The sequence below is a fragment of the Mya arenaria genome, chromosome 1, assembly GCF_026914265.1.
Source record: "Mya arenaria isolate MELC-2E11 chromosome 1, ASM2691426v1".
Taxonomy (NCBI): Eukaryota; Metazoa; Mollusca; class Bivalvia; order Myida; family Myidae; genus Mya; species Mya arenaria.
Window position 1 is genome coordinate 47,409,199 of NC_069122.1, and position 18,649 is coordinate 47,427,847.

Sequence of the window (18,649 nt, forward strand, 5' to 3'; positions counted from 1 at the left end):
CCTCGCTAAGGAACATTCCATTACAGTGTGCTGTCAATTAAAGGCGATCGCAATATTACTATTGCTGTACGAGTCTTATGAAACAGTGTGCTAGTGTTACAGTCAATTAATATGTATATCTTAATTCATGGCATGTATCTTTTTCGTACTATGTTTCATGTTGACATACTTAGGGATCACTTCTAGGTCAAGGTCAGTTCAAAGTCAAAATACATTAAAACACACATATGTTAGAATGGTGTCCATTTTCGTCTGTTTATGTTTTTTGAACTTTGTTAACTAAATTGTGTATTCTTACAAACTGGTCTGCCTAAAGGAAATGTTTTTAAGATGTAATGGAGACAACCAGGTGTCATTTCTGTAAATGTTACCATAACGTGTTATTTCAAAGGGACTTCAATATTAATGAATTGTAACTGTTTCATATCAAAATATATATCAATAAAAATAGGTGGGAACTATTTTATAATGTATTGCATACTTTTAGCTTTTCAAAATCAAGGTCAAACTAATTTGAATGTCATAACGCAAATATATTCAAATCGACTGTTGAATTTTATCAGATATGTAAATGTTATTTTAAAAATATCAATACATTACTAAACTTAACAATCAGTTTCAACCATAGTTTTCTCAATATAGCATATAGCATATCTTTCTCAAATTAAAAGTCACTTGAACCACAAACCACACCCATCACCCTTCTTGAGCCAATTTATGCTAACCAAGCTATATGACGTATTTTGTGAGTCCAATGTAAGCACATCAGACCCGAAGTATCGCTTTTCAAATCCATTAAGTATTTTACGAACCACATATCTAAGACAGTCATAAATAGTTATATTTAAGCCCACTGAGTGCCAAAAAACCATGTTGGCTCATTTTGTGCCCTTCCAAACTCCAAACAAATTCCAAATGACAAAAAAGTCCCCAATAGCCCTCGAAATGATTGTAATATATTAGATCATTTTGTACCTTTCTTACTACAGGGTTCATCAAGAGCTCAAAATCCCTATTGTGGTTACAGTAAAGCCCATTTATTATCAAACAATCCCTGCAGGGCACAAAAAAAAGCCAAACCAAAGAGGTCATTCAACCGCCTTTAGGCTGTAACTGTACCCAATATTCAAGACCATCATCACACTCGGATAATTAAGTCGGTTCAATTTTTAATCAAGTCGATTGAGACTACAGTAATGGTTATTTAGAGCCAAACATACCAATGTGTAACTCTAATCAGGCTTACTCAATGGCAAATGGACCCCATATGAACCATTAAGAGCGAAACAAACCTATGTGCAGCTCTAAATAAGCTTACACAGTACCAATAAGACCACATTTTGGCAAATGTAAAGCCAATATAGATAAAAACAAACCTATATGCAGCACTGAGTTAGCATACTCAGTGTCAAACAGACAACATTTTGAAAACAATAAGGCCCATTTAGATTAAAACATACCCTAGTGCAGCTCTAGTAAGCTTACTCGGTGTCAAAAATACCACCATAAGGAAGCCAGCCCATTTTGAGTCAAACAAACCCATGTCCAGCTTCAAATTAGGCAACGTGTGTCAAATTGACAACCATTTGGAAACCATATCGCCAATTTAGATCCAAAACCCATATGTAGTTTGAGTCAGCATACACAGTGTCCATAAGACCACATATGCTAACTATAAAGCCCATTTAAACCATATGCAGTTTTGATAAGCTTGCAAAATGCACTTAATACCACATTTTGGCAAATATAAAGCCCGTTTAGAGCCAAACAAACCCATATTCAGCAGTACGAAAGTATTCTCGTTTCAAAAAGACCGCAATTTGGAAATCGTAATAATTAGTTTAATTTGAAACGAATTATTTTTACATCCACGGCAGCACCTTTTAAAAGGCAATAATATAGTCAACTAACACTTAAGATAAAAAGCACGTTCTAATAAAAGTTTTTCATATAACTATTTGCGAAAGGAAAAAGAATGTCGCTAATCGCCCAAGTTTTCTTTTCTTTGAATTAGGGGACCTTAATCATTATACATCATAATTTACAAAAAACAATTCGTGCATGTGAAACAAATTGCTAATGCAAGTGTTTTCCCTATAAGCGGAGGGTAGAAACAAAAAAAAATAAACGTACCATTACAAAAAGGTTTGAAGGAATCCCAATGCCAACGTGCTTTCTTGTGTATGTCGAATACACATCTGATTGTATTGGCCCCGATCAACGGATATCCGCCTTCACAATCTAATGTACAGCTTGCGCCCAATTCATACATATTTGGACAGTCGTATAAAATTATATCTCGTCCATCCTTTTCCAGATCAGGTGGTGGACAGGTTACAGCTTTGAAACAAAACTATTACGCATATATCGTTGCAACAGTGTGTCATATCAAACATTACTTTTAAACAAACAATTATCATACGTTATATAATCCCATCATTTAAAGATAAAGCTATTTTGATGCGTGTTTGTTTGTGGGTATGTACTTTTGTTTTTCGTTCAGTGTCGTTTGGGCCCCTACCACGTGCCATCAAACAGGGTTTATAGTTGAACTTGACTACTGAGCATTTCCCTGCAGTTTCCACTGAATATTGTAAATGTCATACACGTACTTACATTGAATATATATCCTAAATATACAAGGATCCCCTGTGTTGTTGGCAGCATCGCGTATAGTATACTTAATCGTCTTGTTCCCCGCCTGAAATCTGATTCCGGGGATAAAACCGTGAACTTCAGTTACAATAACTGCATCATTTGAATTGTCTTGCCCAATAGGAATATCCCATTTAACGGAAGCAGTGTTGTTAGGCGAGTCTATGATAACCTGCATGTCACGTGGACACTCTCCTTCACCGAACTTTGGGGGTTGTGTATCTGCCACGGTAAAGCATGTTTTAGTTATTATATGCAATGGCGCAAACTTACAAAGTTTTTATTCTTTATAGAATTAGCCTTGTAATACAAAGTTTGATACGAGTCTAACACATCAATAAAGTTAAAGGTTAATACGCCGTTGTACTTTTATTCGAACTTCAAAACGATTTTCCATGAATTAAAATGTTATACCCTCCCTAATTTTAAGAACTACAAATACAAGTATATATTTGGATAATAATTACAATGTTTCAATGAATATATATATATATAGCAGTTAGAAATTAACAGTAATCGTGTCCTTTCAGAGGTTATCTACAACAAACGAACATTCTAGAGAAAACGTTATTGGCTTTCCAAATGTAACGATGTAGAAATTCAAAATTGACTCATGAACACCGTTACTATGAAGAGCAACAGCCGGTACATGCCGAAAACGGTCGATGCTCATTAAGATTGGTTACGGCGATATATGTCGATATTATTATAAGGCTTGTGGAAGATTATGACCAAAATATATATTTTGCACATGGTGAATAAGATTATACAGTACGTCATTTTTTACATTGACTATTGGAAATCAAGTGATGAAAAAATCAATAAACATAGGAGTTCAAATACTTAACTACTGGAACATTTTTAAACGTATTGAAACAGTTATAAAAGGCATTTGTTTTATTGTCAAACCATCTAACTAGCAGAATACAAAAATTTTCAGTCTTTTTATTTGATTTATGTACAGATTTTTAACTGCGTTTACCTTTTATAATATAGGTCATCAGTTTTGATTGAATTGAGTATTGTGAATCAGGTTGTTTCAATGATAATAAGTTATCGAAAATTCAAGCTAAAATGTTAATATCTTCTAAAAAATGTGGCAGTTGCTCTATTTTGCTGAATAGCGTTGTTAACGCTATAAATAATTGAAATTTTCTGGGCAAGGATTTACAAAATGCTGTTCAAATGAGTATCTGCCAATTGATGATTGATGTTTGTTCATAAACATACGTAAAAAGTCAATTGCTTCAATTTATTTGAGTCGACGAACGTTCTTAACGAAAAAAAAAACACGAAGATGGATTTATTTTCATTTGATCTACCTTGGCAATTTGGCATTGTTCCCCAGTTGCCAGACGCATCGCACATAACATGGCTTACACCTTTGACAATGTAACCGGGATGGCAACTAACTTGACAAGGTTCCTTGTATGCGGCCACCATACATGATATTTGCCCATTCTTAATGAACGGAAGCGGTTGACATTCGATAGCTGAAAATACAGAATTTAATGCTCATGCGTGTGCACATACAGTTTAAACAACGAGTAACAGCATAAGTGCAAGAGCGCCGAAGACGAACGCCAACGCTGGTATGTTTTTTTAAACCAAATACGGGGCTTGAATCTACACTTCTTAAAATAAGAGTTACTGGCCTTACTACACATGTACTCGTTTAATATGCATACAAAGATTCATATTGTGATATTGAATGATGGTTAAGTTATGACCAAGTGAAAGGTTCTGCATGCTATTCTTCAAGGGATTTAACTTGACACTTATTACAGCTAAGATTATGACCTTAATTCACAATTGCAATTTAGAACTAGTCACGTATATACAAAGTTTCATGTGAATATTTAAAACGCTATAGCCAAGTTTAAGCTTTTGCATTACTAAAAGGAGCAAAAACAACCACAGAAAACGTTTTTAGCCAAACGACGCCGACGCCCACGACACCAAGCATGACAATAAATCGACTTATATTTTAACAAAAGGGCGAGCAAAATAGATAGAAGAATACGGCAGAAGATATATTTTATCGTTTTTGGAATTGTAATTTAGATTAGTCTTAAAAAACCCATTGTAATACCACACTTACGTTTACAATCAAGCGCTTTTGGTGGATACCATTTGCCAGACAGTGTGCACTGTGTCATTGAACGAGGGGATTTATATCCTCCATCACACTTCAAAGCGCAATTCGTACCGAGTATATTACCATTATGAGTATTGTTACAGTCTAGATTGCCGTGTTTCGGCCAAGGCGGATTACCACAGCGGATAACTAAAATGAAATATCACAGAAGCTTTTAAGCAAGAGTTAAATACAAGGAACTTAAATATTCAAAAGGACCCCAAACTCATTCTTCCACGAGCGTTATAACACTTTTTAGTTTCCATTCAGTTAACACTCTTATTCAAAATCAATACATACACCTGTATAACAAACATAGATTTTGAGTGTTAAACCTGTAACTACATTACATTTACTTACTTAATAATGCATTTTTACAAAATATTAATTACTGATAACACGATTGTAACCTTGTATTTAATAACTGAACACGCACAATATTAAATGATTGGTGAGTGCTAAAAGATTAATGTGATTTACTATCGTCTTAAAAAGTCCGTGTTTTCTGCAACTTTATTTCAAATCAAACTCAGTACCCTAAGAACCATTATTTTTGACATGTATTGATCGTTTTGGTATATTTGAACATTTGTATTTATTGAGTCGAATCTTATTTGGAAATTAGAGTGCATCTTTAAATTTTAAGCAATTGAATACAATGAAATTCATGGCGTCATAATTATAATGACTTCATGAATTCATTGGTGTGCCTTCCAATTTGGAGAAAAAAATTAATGGCAAGAGTTTGCATAGATAAGTTAGAAGAAGTTTTATTCCGGAACCCTATTAGCTCAAAAATAGGTCAACATTACTCACGATTAAAACATTTTAATACATACAAACATTCATTTAAAAGAAAAGTGTGAGTGGTCATAATAGTGTTTGTGTTGACAGTTCAATACATGTGGGATGTACAGTTATAATCTGGCCATATGTGTCAATGAATGATATAATATATATGTTATGTTAGATTGTTATAATGTATCATTTCAGAAAGTTCTAAATTGTTTTCACAATCTAACACTCCAATAACTTTTCAGACTTCCATCAAATGATTACAAGTATACTTTCACTTAATTGTACAATATGTTAAATATATTTATACTACGAAATCGCATGTTTTGGATTTATGTTGTTTTTTTGTTGTTGTTGTTTTTTTTTTTTTGGGGGGGGGGAGGGGAGTACATTGTTTGTTCACTTCTGGGTATTTAATAATCAAAGACACGTGTATTGACATAATAAACAGAATAAAAAACTATATTCATAACTGATTCGTTAGATATGTTATATGGAGATTCTGAGAAAAGCTAACTGTCAAACTTATTATCAACAACATGGATTTTTCAAACCGTACACGAGAAAGGATTCGATAAACTTGGAATCTGCAGACTGCAAATGATAAGATAAGTTTCAACTTACGATATTAAAATTATGAAATGTACTAAAATTTATTATAATTAATAACTTTAAATTTGCAATTAAATGCATTTTCTTTGAGATCATTTAAAGAGGTAAATACAGTTCATTGGTACAAACATTGGTATCAATTATGAGAGCATCTTTGCCATGAGTTTAAAACGACTCTTTGTGGATATGTTTTACTTTCAGTGCCTGTTGTAAGCCATGTCCTGTCTCGTGTAGGTAAGAACATTGTTGAGGGACAAATGTCTAATAAAATCAACATTAACACAAAACAAAAACAAACACACCGCCATATTCTTAAGTAGCATTATTTGACTTAAACATTTCAATACATTTAAACATACTTGGTCCCGTCAAATAATATTTCTTTATCTCCTGTTTCCGAATTTAATTGTACAAATTACATTTAAATAACAAGTGGTATTCATCCTCTAATTTATTACATGTATATGTATTATACGTATCTTCAATGGCCGAGAGTGTAAGATAGGTGCATTCCGGCCCGAGCGTAGGGTGTTTTGCGGAAACGAGGTTTACCGAGTTTCCGCTAAACACCCTGCGCGAGGGTCGGGATGAACCTATCTTACACGAGCGGCTATGGTAGATGCTTTTTCTCCCACCTCAGTTAATCAAAATTAAGTAAAAATATATTTTTTGCTGGAACTCTATTGTGCTTAGTGAAAATAATTGCGTATGGATATACGATAGCACGTGGTTGTCATAGATATGCGCGTAGTGATCCAGTTAATGTTAATTGTCAAATCGGTCTTTTTAAAAAGTTCTAATGAGAATGAAACATTATTTCCTGAATGGTGCGTGAAAACTGTTTTATGGTGACATTTGAAGCGATAAATAATTAATTAGCGTTCTAAATATTACAATAAGACAAGATTTCCTTGATGCTACTGACGACAGTCTTCAACAAGGGAGGTAGTTACACTCATGTGGTGACCATTAAAAAGGAGTTCCATACGGGCATTTTATCTTCGCCCGTGGGCAAGGTAAGAATATCTAGCATGGTTAAATTATTGGATCTGCTTATCTGAGGTGGGAGAAAAATTTTCTTTCATGTTTTAGTACAATAGACTATATTCCTGTTTCAACATTCAATCCATGCGATGGTACTAACTATATTTTAAGATTAATTGTATATTTGTTTATATTAACATGCTTCAAATAAACTTGTCTCAAAATTTACAATGCTCCTACAAATGAGGCTCTAAAGTAGTTTCCAATTCTAGCATCCAATTTTTTAATTAAGAGTTTCCTCGACCCTCTGTTTGAAGATACTGACAAAGGCATTGACATTAACAACTCTTTGTGCCAACCAATCATCTCGAACACCAAATAAGTGAATACATCTAGGATTGCTTTAAACATCCAGTAGTAACACATTATGCGAAACCCATATGTATTTTCATAATATAACATCTTAAACCAATATTTAACAATAATATATGACCTTATATGCGAAAACCTTTCCCTAACCTTACAAAAAATATTTATATAATATAAGAATTAAATGCAAACGAGGTAAATGTTTACGATTTATCATACAGCCCAAATGATGATATGGATATACTCACCTTTTATTTTAAACCCCAAACTTGACTGCACCGGTAGCCCTTTACTGTCTTTAGCTGAGAAGAACACTGTGTGACTTCCTTCTGGATACATTCCATTGGAGCGAAAAGTCTCAGGAGATGTATTGTACCTTAAAGAGAACACAAATGAGTTTAAAAATCATTGATTGTACGTTTATGCTTAGAATCACCAAATTAATAATGCATATTTAAAACCCGTTGCATCTAGGACATACCTTAATTCCACCCCGTCTTCCTTGTCATAAAATGTTGGCGCAGTCCATGATACGGTCGCAGTTGTTTTTCCACTGTCAGCTACTATCATACCCGTCGAATGAAGTCTTGCCGGTGTTTTAACGTATGGTGGTTCATTTTCTGGCGGGGGATCCTGTTTTCCTAGATATTTACAAAATACCCACTTGTATTATTAATATTGAAGCATTCATCTTTATCATTAAGCAATTAAATACTCGTACAAGTGATAATTATGTCAATATTTTCCAATGCATCAACAACAGGATGAAACAACATCATTTCTGGAAATCACGTGTAAATGGTTGGTAAGCAAATGGTACGATATTAAAATATTTAAAAAAATATGTGCAACTTCATGTGACAAATGTGGGGTATGGGTTATATCATATTATCAATCAATTTACCACAGACGAATATACATAGTATGTCCACAACGAATCCAACTGCAGTACCAATGGCTGCACCGATCGGACCAAAAGCTCCCTCCACAGCAAATTCTCCTGTTGTGAATTCATCGAATCTTTTTTGGCGGTGGACCACCACTGCATTTAAACATAAAATAAATATTCATGTTGCTTTAAAAAATAAATAAAACAAAAACAACGCTTCACAGGAATGGCCGTTTTTAGCGGGGTATTTGATGTTGCATTTAAGCCCCGAAATGAATTTCAATCCTTATATTTATATATTTTCTGCACACATTGTAATCCAGATTTTCTCGAAATCATTCAATAAATGCTTAAATTTTATTAACAAAGGGAAACTACTCGTTTATATACCAATGAATGGAACAGCGAAGTACCGCCCCTTTCTAATCTCATCACTTTAATGCATTTTTATCATTATGCAGAAAAAAGTTCTATGTCCCGTTTTTTTTATTAGTCGGCGTCCTTCAAACTGTGGCTGAACTAAGGGACCAGTTCATATAATGCACTAGAATGATTATGATATTTTCCTGGAATAAATGTAAATTACAGCGTGCTTTAAAAAACTTTTATTAATAACGAAGAAATATTTTTTATATATATATTGGTATTTGAACATATTGAATTTAAATACTAAATTTCCTCCGATAAGATGAAGGTTACACGGTTCTTTAACCTTTTTCTATATTTTTCTCAATCTCCTACGCAGTAATTTCTCTCAGCGAGCTGCGACTGAGGAAGTTTTAAAAAACTAACAATTAGCCTAATATTTGTTTCAAAATTTCGTTCAAACGAATAAAATCCAGATTATTATCTCATAATGTATAACGTTATTTTATCCCCGTTCAATCATAATCATAACAGTAAAATGTGTTTATAAAACTAATACATTGTCACAGTAGTAACAATAATGTTTTGCGAACAAATGTATAATAAGCATGTTATCATTAAAGTAAATAACAACTTTTGTGATTTTCATGCATGTTTGTTTTATTCTCTTTATCCCCCGCTATGCATCAACTATTTTCTTGTCTTCAATTGATCTTTAAAAATGTAAAAAGGAAATCAGAATTATACGTGTATTTAATGGCAGCCTTCTGTGTAATGATATAAATGAACGTTTTTTTTTAATTTGCATGTTTAAATTGGTATTTGCGATAAATATCATAATCGTTTTGAGTGCAGTTGTTTCTCAAATCTGAAAACCATCCAAGAATATATGTAACACATCGTAATGCATATATATATATTACACAGTTAACGACGACATATTTCAATATTTATAAACTAACCAAAGTCTATCTGTTTGTGAAATGCATTTTAGCACATTTCCGTTAATCGTTATTTTTATATATAGGGAAAAGTTGTGGACTACTTTTGCTAATGTTTTCATTTCCTTATGTGACATTGACATAATAAACACTGTTAATATTACTGTGCGCATGTATAATACTTTTGTATCATAAGTTAAATATGTTTCAAATGTTTGTACTCATTATTTAACTCTCTTACATTACATCCGTTAATTGTTAAAGGTTTATTTTTTTCTTGTATCCCTGACAATACATACAGTTCAAAAAGTAAATTAATCATGGGTTCTTCAGTATATTACTTTATATTAAATGTTCTCATCATCCTTTAAATTTAATAAATATAAACCCCCTTCTTTTTTTTCAAATGCGGGGTTTTTGGTATGACAAAAACATCGACTTCTTAAAATTTCATTACTCAACTGCATATTTGCGTACAGTCAGCTACGCACCTTATATATTTATTTTACAACTCTTATGCTTTTAATTAAGCCACGATTATTCTTTGTAATGAAAGAAATATTGAGAATGTATTGTACATTTTAACGTGAAAATGGTGCAAACAGTAAAAACTTACCTTTATTTCTGTTATCATAGCAACTTCTGTTGTATTCGACATTATCATCATAAACTATACAGGACACTCCAAATGGCATGACACGTGTTCTTTGAATTTCCAAAACATCTCTTGTACACTGATATACCTTCGCATTTGAATCAATTGCACAACCAGCAAAATTCTAAAAGGACATGCATAAGCAAGATGTGAACGTTTTAATACTGAATCTCAACTTTCAAACATTCACATATTTTAAAACTAAATATAAACCATAAATACCTGTGTCTGACTGCAGAGGACTATTTTAAGGCAAATCAATAATGTTACTGAGATGTAGCGAATTAAATTGGTCTGAAAAGAAATTGAACGTTTAGTTATTATAAAGATTTTATAGTTACGATAACAATTCATTTAATCCACATTTAGCAAATCATTAAGTATATGAAAAAAACATCCCCATACATCTTTCATTATGAACCGAACTGTAAATGGAATAACGGGAGAAGGCGAAATGGGAGAAACACCGAATCGCCACAACCCAGTCTGATTGGTCGAATAGATAAGCGGTGCGTACATCTTTGAGTTATCACAACCTACGCACTGCAGTATGTAAGTGATGGATCGTTACTTCGATAATCTTTCTTAAAGCAAAATAAGAATGCAAAATAGAAATGAAAACATATTTCTTGTGTCCATCTTCTTACTTTTCTGTGAAATCAATTACTGTTGTGCAGATCGAGCTGCAACATGGGATGCTTGTGGCTGCTCTTGGCATGATTGGAAATCTTGGTCATCATGTACCGCAACATGTGGTGGGGGAAAGCAAGAACGGATAAGGTGGGTTCGTTTTAACGATAAACCTGGATGTAATGGATTCGAAGATTGTGCCACAAATGACTCTGGTTGGGACAATAGAATATGCAACGCAAACTGTGAAAATGGCGGAACAATAAAAACCTACGGTTCAACAAGTGCTTATTGCAGGTGCAAAACAGGGACAAAAGGAAAATGTTGCGAGCAAAGTAAGATATAAAGATATGTTAATGTTACTTTCTACGCGGCCTAACTTGTTTTCGAATGATAACCAGTAGTCTTTGTTCATATTTGATATGACAGAGTAATAACCAACTGCCTTGGAAATATAAGCACTATTGCGATCATCATTGCAGTTGTCACATGTGGGTCACCATCAACAATCAGCCACGGCACCTATACTGGTACATCATTTTCCTACAACCGCAAGATAACGTACCATTGCAATAGTGACTACAACATGACTAATCCTTGGAGAGCAGTCCGTACATGCAGTCAATGGGGCTACTGGACGGGATCGCTTCCGACATGTGAATGTAAGATTTATAAAAAATATCTAATGGAAATTAATAATTGTATATTCATATCAACGACATTTGTTTGTTGTTCTATTTTTCACACCTTTATCGTTTTAGATGCAGTTTCTTGCAATAGCAATCCATGCAAAAATGGTGGAATATGTACTAATATGCTTGGAACGTATAGATGCTCATGTTCAAAGGGCTGGACAGGACGAAACTGTGAAACAGGTAAAGGTCAATTTTATTTGCTAATTCATAAATTCACATTAAATTTACTTTCAGCAATGCCATTTTGACAAACAAGTGTTTATATGACATATCGCTCAAAATTTAATGATTTTTATCTCCTCTTTAGAAATAATACAAGTCATATTATAGCTATATCGTTTTACATGTTAGACATCCAGCCTCCAATATATGATCACTGCCCTACAAACAAGGCCATTCTTGTGACAACAATGACAACGAATCAGACGTGGACAGAACCCGTTTTTACCGACCCACACGGATTTGGAATTGAAATATCGAAAAATTACCAAAATAGCTCTTTTGAATTTCCCTGGGGGAAATTTGCAATCCAGTATATTGCAACCAAACCGTCCAATGGAATGACAAAAGAATGCACATTTTGGATTACTGTCACACGTAAATGCTTTATTTGCTACTATTGGAAATTATTCTTTTTTGGTTGTATATTGAACACCCATGTATTAATTTGCATTCATTTAAGTACTATATAGTCACTATAAAAGTAAAATATTTAAAAAAAAAAATGTTTCTAAAACACGTGTTTTCTTTCTAGCACACCAGTGCAAACCTTTGCAAGCCCCAAAACATGGCGCAATAGCATGTAATGGCTGGAAAGAGCAATATGCTCGCGTGTGCAAGTTCTATTGCTATTCTGGCTATGACCTTCCACCTGGTTTCAAACCAGACACTGTTATTAATTGCGGAGCAACCGGGAAGTGGATGCCGTCAAACCCATTTTCGGAATGCATTCTAATGAGTAAGTGTTCGAAAGTGGCCAATACACTTTTCTTACTTTCAATTTACTTACACGACAAAACAATTGTAAATGTATTGCTGAATTTTCTTATGTTGAGTTATTCTTTCTTCAGATCTTCTGCCTTCAGCTCGTGACGTTGTCAGACCAACGTTTAACAACTGTCTTGCAGAAAAGTCATCTATTGCCGAGACATATATAAGAGATTTGAAAAGATCACAGTTCAACGCGCTTTGTGTTGATAACCTTGACTTTTGTAATGATAGAAACGTGTCCATTACTTGTGATGTTTAGTCAGCTTTCGAAAATGTAAGCATTGGTCAAAATATACTCTGTAATTAATATGATACCAATTTAAAGAGCCTTGTTTTTTTCCCTTGCATACTTTAAATATGTTAGATTATCACTATTGCAAGGATTCTCATAGAGTAGGAGACAAATGCATTGAATCCCATTTAAACGCTTATATGAATATATTAAATATTCTCTTCAAAATAAGAGCATATGAAGCAAACACAATTGGCAATCTTTGGGAAACAAATTAGATATTTTTATCAATATTTCTGGCATCAACGCCTGCAGTTTTGTTATGCTATACATGTAGAAGTATGTAATGCACCAGTCAATAGTAACCACGCCACAAACCCTAGACCCGGGTATTTTACTTTCCAGACTTTATGCGGGCTTGGCTGGACCGAACGTCAAAGTCTCCGCTATTCTCCGGACCTGGGGGTGGGGGCTGGTTACAATTGTCTGTTGTATAATGTCCGCTGTGATTTCGCTGCATTCTTATTTTATCCAATCGCTTTACTAACGCATATTGTATATTAATATACTTGTCTTACAAAGGGTTAGTTTTCTGTAATTTAAATGTACTCATAACATTGTTCTTGCATTCGGACTAGGAAACATTTTCCTTAATGCAGCTATTTCCTTTTCTTTGAGAGTTTCATAAAAACAATATAATTGTAAGATTTAAATATGGGTGCAACTTATTTAAGTTATAAATTTTGTGTTACCCTCCTGTGTTTATTAAATGATTCATTAAATAATGTGTGTTGGTTATTGTTAAGGTTCCAGCATCATGCAAAAATGATGATGGTTGAACACACAAAAACAAACAAATAGATAGGAAACGGAGAAAGCATCTTGCGTTTCGAGACAGAAATGTATTGATAATTAGAATTGTTTTTATTATTCCACCATCTTTGTGAACCTATTCAGCAAAGGTAGTTAAGCGCATGTGTTTATTGTTTTTCCGTCTCTTTTCCCGACAAAGTGATTACCCATTTAAGGTTATTATAACGCCAGTCTGCCCTTTTAAGAAAGAAGTGAAATCCATCCCAAGCATGGATACGATCAATCAAGTAAGGGGCAAGGAGTTTAGATGTAAAGAAGTTGAACTGTTTTACATACTAGTTCATAAATAGCAAGCATGGATCAATACTGGCATACTGGTTCCATACAAACATACATTTTAATCATATAATTATCTTAATTGATACAGTGTTGAGAATTCAATGAGATCTACGCCCAGTAACCAAAACATTACGAAATCCCTGTTTATAGGCACAAAGGCACCAGTCGAGTGACGCAAGACGTACAAAACAGCAGCGACATGCCAGACATGAATCAAACTACGTTCATAAAAAAATGTCGGGGTTCCAGGCGCGAAAAAGGAGCTCAGATATAGATAATATGCGCACAACCTCGCACGTTCCTTATCGTTTGTCAATAATTCTATGCTTAAACAATTGGGCATAATCGAAACAGGTATCAGCTTGAAGACAATGAATAATTTAGTAAAGCAAATGATAAAAGTTGATAAAGTAATTTCAATTTCTCAACGTCTGTAAGTTGCTCAACCAATGTCCGTCGTCCTCCCCAATTAAGTACAATTATAAGTATTGTACAATATATCAACACAAATCACAGGCTTTGGAGACCCTAAAGTGGCTTTCAGCTGTTAACATGGAATTTTGGCGGATAGTTTTCGGCATTATGTTCAAAGAATGTTCGATTGCATAAACGCATGCGGTTAAATTTGCGCCGTTAGAAGTAAATCGCCGCCATCATCGCTATTCTTTCTTCTATTCAAACAATCAAAATAGTTTTAATGGAAACAGCTTGGATATAACTGTTAACGTCAACATTTGAATACTATTGAATGAACATAAACATGAGCAATAGAAATCCCGTTTAAAACAGTTTTAAGTCCATCCAGAGGAAAGAAGTCAAGCGACACACCTGCTTGTGACAAAGTATTTCTTTGAAGTATCAAGAAGACGAGGGATAAATTGTAGTAGTTCGCTGCAGATAATTTTGACAAAATCCAAGATGGCCGCCAGTCAAGAAGGTAGAAAGCTTTCAACAACTCAATCATGAATAATGTGAAAAACGTCGTAGTTTACAACCTCTGATTACTGCAGAATTGTTTTTCCTACGTTTACCTAAAAAATTACTGAACTTTTCGGACGTAATGAAAAGGCATTCCTGATTTGAGCCTGTATAATAGTATACATAATGGAACTATATAACCATTGCCGAGAAACGTCGCATCTGATTTTTAATTCACGCATTAACTTCAAATTGAAATATTTATATTCGCCTAGTCCTTTGTAAAGGTAAAACTTGACGTAAAAATCGCAAGGGATTATGACGTCATTTTATATTTCAATATTGCGCTCGGATTGGATTAGCGCGACGTCAAATAACCAATGCTTTACGACGTTACAGATATCAGCTATTCTTTTGTACAAATGAATATTGTCGGTTACATTTCTTTAAGAACAAATACTCTGATGCAGAATATATTGCTTTTTTAGCGCGATTAATTTCGTTTCCAAAAAATATTATTAAACAACATAAACAAAAGGAATACATCATACACTTAAAGGAAACACATATTATTACGTATGAAAGACACAACTGACTTAGTACCTATTTTCGAATATCTTCGAAATTTCATGATTGAGTGAACGCCATTTTCGCCAAATAAAAGATTTAAGAATAAGTATTCTTGTTTAAAAGTGAGGTTGAAATATTAAAATGTATGCATGCACAGTGATGAACCTCTGCTGAAGATACACGGCCGAGTTCCAGGATAGATCCCCGGACTTGGCGCATATTTAGCTAAGCCTGTGATGTTTGATGCACAAGGTTTGGCCGTGACTAGTTTCCAAAGCATGAGTGTTGTGGTGAGTTTAGAGGCTCCCAATGGTTATATATAGTGCGGTTGGTAATGTGTGACACGAAAGTAATTCACACAAGTCATAGAGTATATAAGAAACCCGGGCCGGTAAGCTCAATTGGTAGAGCGTTTGACAAGCAAGCTACAGTCCCTTGTGTGATGTACGGAATGGCCGCGTACGTTTCTGATTCTGTAACAAATGATATTATTTTTAATAAGTTAAGGAGGAGTTGTACGATGGTGTTTTTTGAAACCATTTTTAAACTGACATCATAATGTTCAAGGGGGACATCACTTAAGCAATTTGTTTTAAAAGAAAAATGCAAAAACAATACACAAAACGCATCAATTATGTATCGAACCGTCTCCGTGGCCTAGTGGTTAATGCGTCCACCTACGAAGCGGGAGGTCGAAGGGTCGAATTTCACACGGGGCTTGTTCTTACATAGTAGGTTGCCGACCCAGCAGCTAGTTAAACAAGGGGTATCGATTGTTCTCTGCCAAGAGCCTGGCATGTAGGATAGGTTGGATGTTTAAGAATGTAGGTGTCTCATACGATGGCTCTTAACTGACATGGTACACGATATTAAAATGGACTGTATGTCAATATTTGAACAATTTAATGAAATGAGACGTCGTTAACGAAAAGGATTCATGTGAATGAATACACTATAAAGTCACAAAAATAAAATAGCTCAAGTGATATGAGTACCCAACCAACACACACACACACACACACACACACGCACACGCACACGCACACGCACACGCACGCACACGCACACGCACACACACACACACACGCGTACACACATACATATACATATATTCAAATTTCTCTTAAAGTCATTTTTTGTCAAAACTATTTAAAAAGGAATAAGGTTGTCTGCATACGAGGCACGATATTTTGATCACGTTTTCTTCAACATGACTCATGATGTAAATGTATACTAAATATGTTGTGAGAATTATTAATACAATCCTGATAAGACTTCCGAAGTATAAGCCTTTATTGCACGAATAAAGTTATTGCAAAAGATAACATTACAAATATGTAGTTGTTTGCAAATCAGGGAGGTTGAGAAAGGGCTTCGTGTTATTATTTTTAAGTAAACATGCAAGTAAACATTTTAGATGGACTTTTTAAAATATTGCCTTAAACACCGTGGGATTTTCATTTCACTTACGATAAATTTCCTTGTTCGTGACATTTTCCTGAAAGCTATTGAAACACTCCATGTAAGTTGTATAAATGAAGACTCTTTAGAGTGATTTGCGAGTTATACTTGAAGCTGAGGAGTAGTTTATAATTGCTGAACTTGAGTCTTAATAGCTGGACCCCTTAAAGATAAAGAAACATCTTGTGTATTTATGCTTTCCCCTTCCTTAATAGATAAACGTTCGGACATAACAACTCAAGTACAACAAGGACATACTTGAATACACGCCATGATAGATCTGTCATTCATTTTACATTCAACTTGAAAAATTTCATTTAAAAATTGCAATGCTGAAACAATATCAACATCATCCTCCTCATCATCATCATCATAATCTTCATCATCATCATCATCATGATATCATCATCATCATCATCATCATCATCATCATCATCATCATCATCATCATCATCATCATCATCATCATCATCATCTAATCTTCATCATCATCATCATCATCATCATCATCATCATCATCATCATCATCATCATCATTACCATTACCATCATCATCATCATCATCATCATCATCATCATCATCATCATCATCAGCAACAGCAGTAGCAGCAGCAGCAGCAACAGCTACAGCAGCATCAACATCATGCTACTTTTTATCAAATATTAAACAAGGCAGTAGGATAGTAATAATCGGACTTTAAGTGAGAATCCTATGCATCCTAGCTTTCATAAAATGGTATCGCTCATGTGAGAAAGGCACAACCAGAGGTAAAAAACTAAATTTCTTGTTATTGCTTTTGTGTTTAGTAACTGGTAAAATAAAGTTCTTGAACTTAAAGAAGAAAACAAATTCTTCAATAAAAGAAAAACAAAATTGTATTTTAAGCAACAACATGTATAATGAGCTTATATAGTTGAAAATGTAACAACAAATACCCTAATCAGGTTGGAACCATGGAGCTTTGGAAAAAAATGTATTAGATGTAACCTGCCTCGTCATATTTCTTCTTTAAACGGTTAGACTGTGTTACGTTTAAATAAATTCTTGTCGCAGTTTGGGTCAATATTTGAATATATAAACACTAGTTCATTTGTTGTTTTACCTGCAAATATACTTAAGTTAAGTATTAAAATAATGCATGAAATAGTAATTGCTTAAAATAACAATTCCAGTTTCTATTGACTGTAACCTTACATTAAGCAGAAACAATCATGACATAATGAAATGGTATGCTACTATTACAAAACTTCATTAACTTAATGATAAATTGTATTTCTGTCGAGTTTGTGTATAACAGACGTATCTATTTTAAGTTCGACTCGTTAAAATATAAGGTATCTCAGTTTAAATCTGAATATAATTAATCTAAATGCATTTCATAAAAAAATCATAGTGGAATGCAACGAAACCTTGTTAATCTACGTAGTTTGTCTAGATCTAGACGGCACCCTTCGTTGATTTGGGGATTTGGTTTAAACAATATTTATTTCATAAAATACATTTTGAGGAATACACAAGGTTAGAGCATAATCAATAATAAAAGGTTTTCTAACATAGTAGTACAGGCAAAGTGAGCAAGTGATATATGCACATAACA

General features: G+C 33.9%; 3 protein-coding genes across 5 annotated transcripts in view; 2 read left to right on the forward strand and 1 right to left on the reverse strand.

Moving 5' to 3' along the window:
- Positions 1 to 10,691, reverse strand: part of LOC128230022 (sushi, von Willebrand factor type A, EGF and pentraxin domain-containing protein 1-like) — a 31,211-nt gene extending 20,520 nt beyond the window's left edge. The window contains exons 1-9 of the mRNA XM_052942003.1: positions 10,626 to 10,691; positions 10,365 to 10,527; positions 8,457 to 8,594; positions 8,034 to 8,193; positions 7,801 to 7,928; positions 4,757 to 4,942; positions 3,978 to 4,148; positions 2,617 to 2,877; positions 2,134 to 2,340 (exon numbers count right to left, since the gene is read on the reverse strand). Coding sequence (XP_052797963.1) covers positions 2,134 to 2,340; positions 2,617 to 2,877; positions 3,978 to 4,148; positions 4,757 to 4,942; positions 7,801 to 7,928; positions 8,034 to 8,193; positions 8,457 to 8,594; positions 10,365 to 10,443 — 1,330 coding nt within the window. The 5' untranslated portion in view covers positions 10,444 to 10,527; positions 10,626 to 10,691. The remainder of the gene's footprint in view (positions 1 to 2,133; positions 2,341 to 2,616; positions 2,878 to 3,977; positions 4,149 to 4,756; positions 4,943 to 7,800; positions 7,929 to 8,033; positions 8,194 to 8,456; positions 8,595 to 10,364; positions 10,528 to 10,625) is intronic.
- Positions 1 to 18,649, forward strand: part of LOC128229999 (uncharacterized) — a 140,680-nt gene that overhangs the window by 56,995 nt on the left and 65,036 nt on the right. The window lies entirely within an intron of this gene.
- On the forward strand, positions 10,943 to 15,590 carry LOC128230083 (sushi, von Willebrand factor type A, EGF and pentraxin domain-containing protein 1-like). Of its 3 annotated transcripts, none has more exons than XM_052942097.1 (7): positions 10,943 to 11,368; positions 11,516 to 11,695; positions 11,795 to 11,908; positions 12,080 to 12,325; positions 12,483 to 12,686; positions 12,799 to 12,992; positions 14,253 to 15,590. In XM_052942097.1, exons 1-6 carry the CDS (start codon positions 11,005 to 11,007, stop codon positions 12,975 to 12,977), a joined length of 1,287 nt encoding a protein of 428 aa, XP_052798057.1. In that variant the 5' UTR covers positions 10,943 to 11,004; the 3' UTR covers positions 12,978 to 12,992; positions 14,253 to 15,590. The 3 variants fall into 3 exon arrangements, with proteins under 3 accessions (XP_052798057.1, XP_052798047.1, XP_052798041.1); XM_052942087.1 differs by lacking the exon at positions 14,253 to 15,590 and adding an exon at positions 13,356 to 13,737; XM_052942081.1 differs by lacking the exon at positions 14,253 to 15,590 and having other exon boundaries at positions 12,799 to 13,737.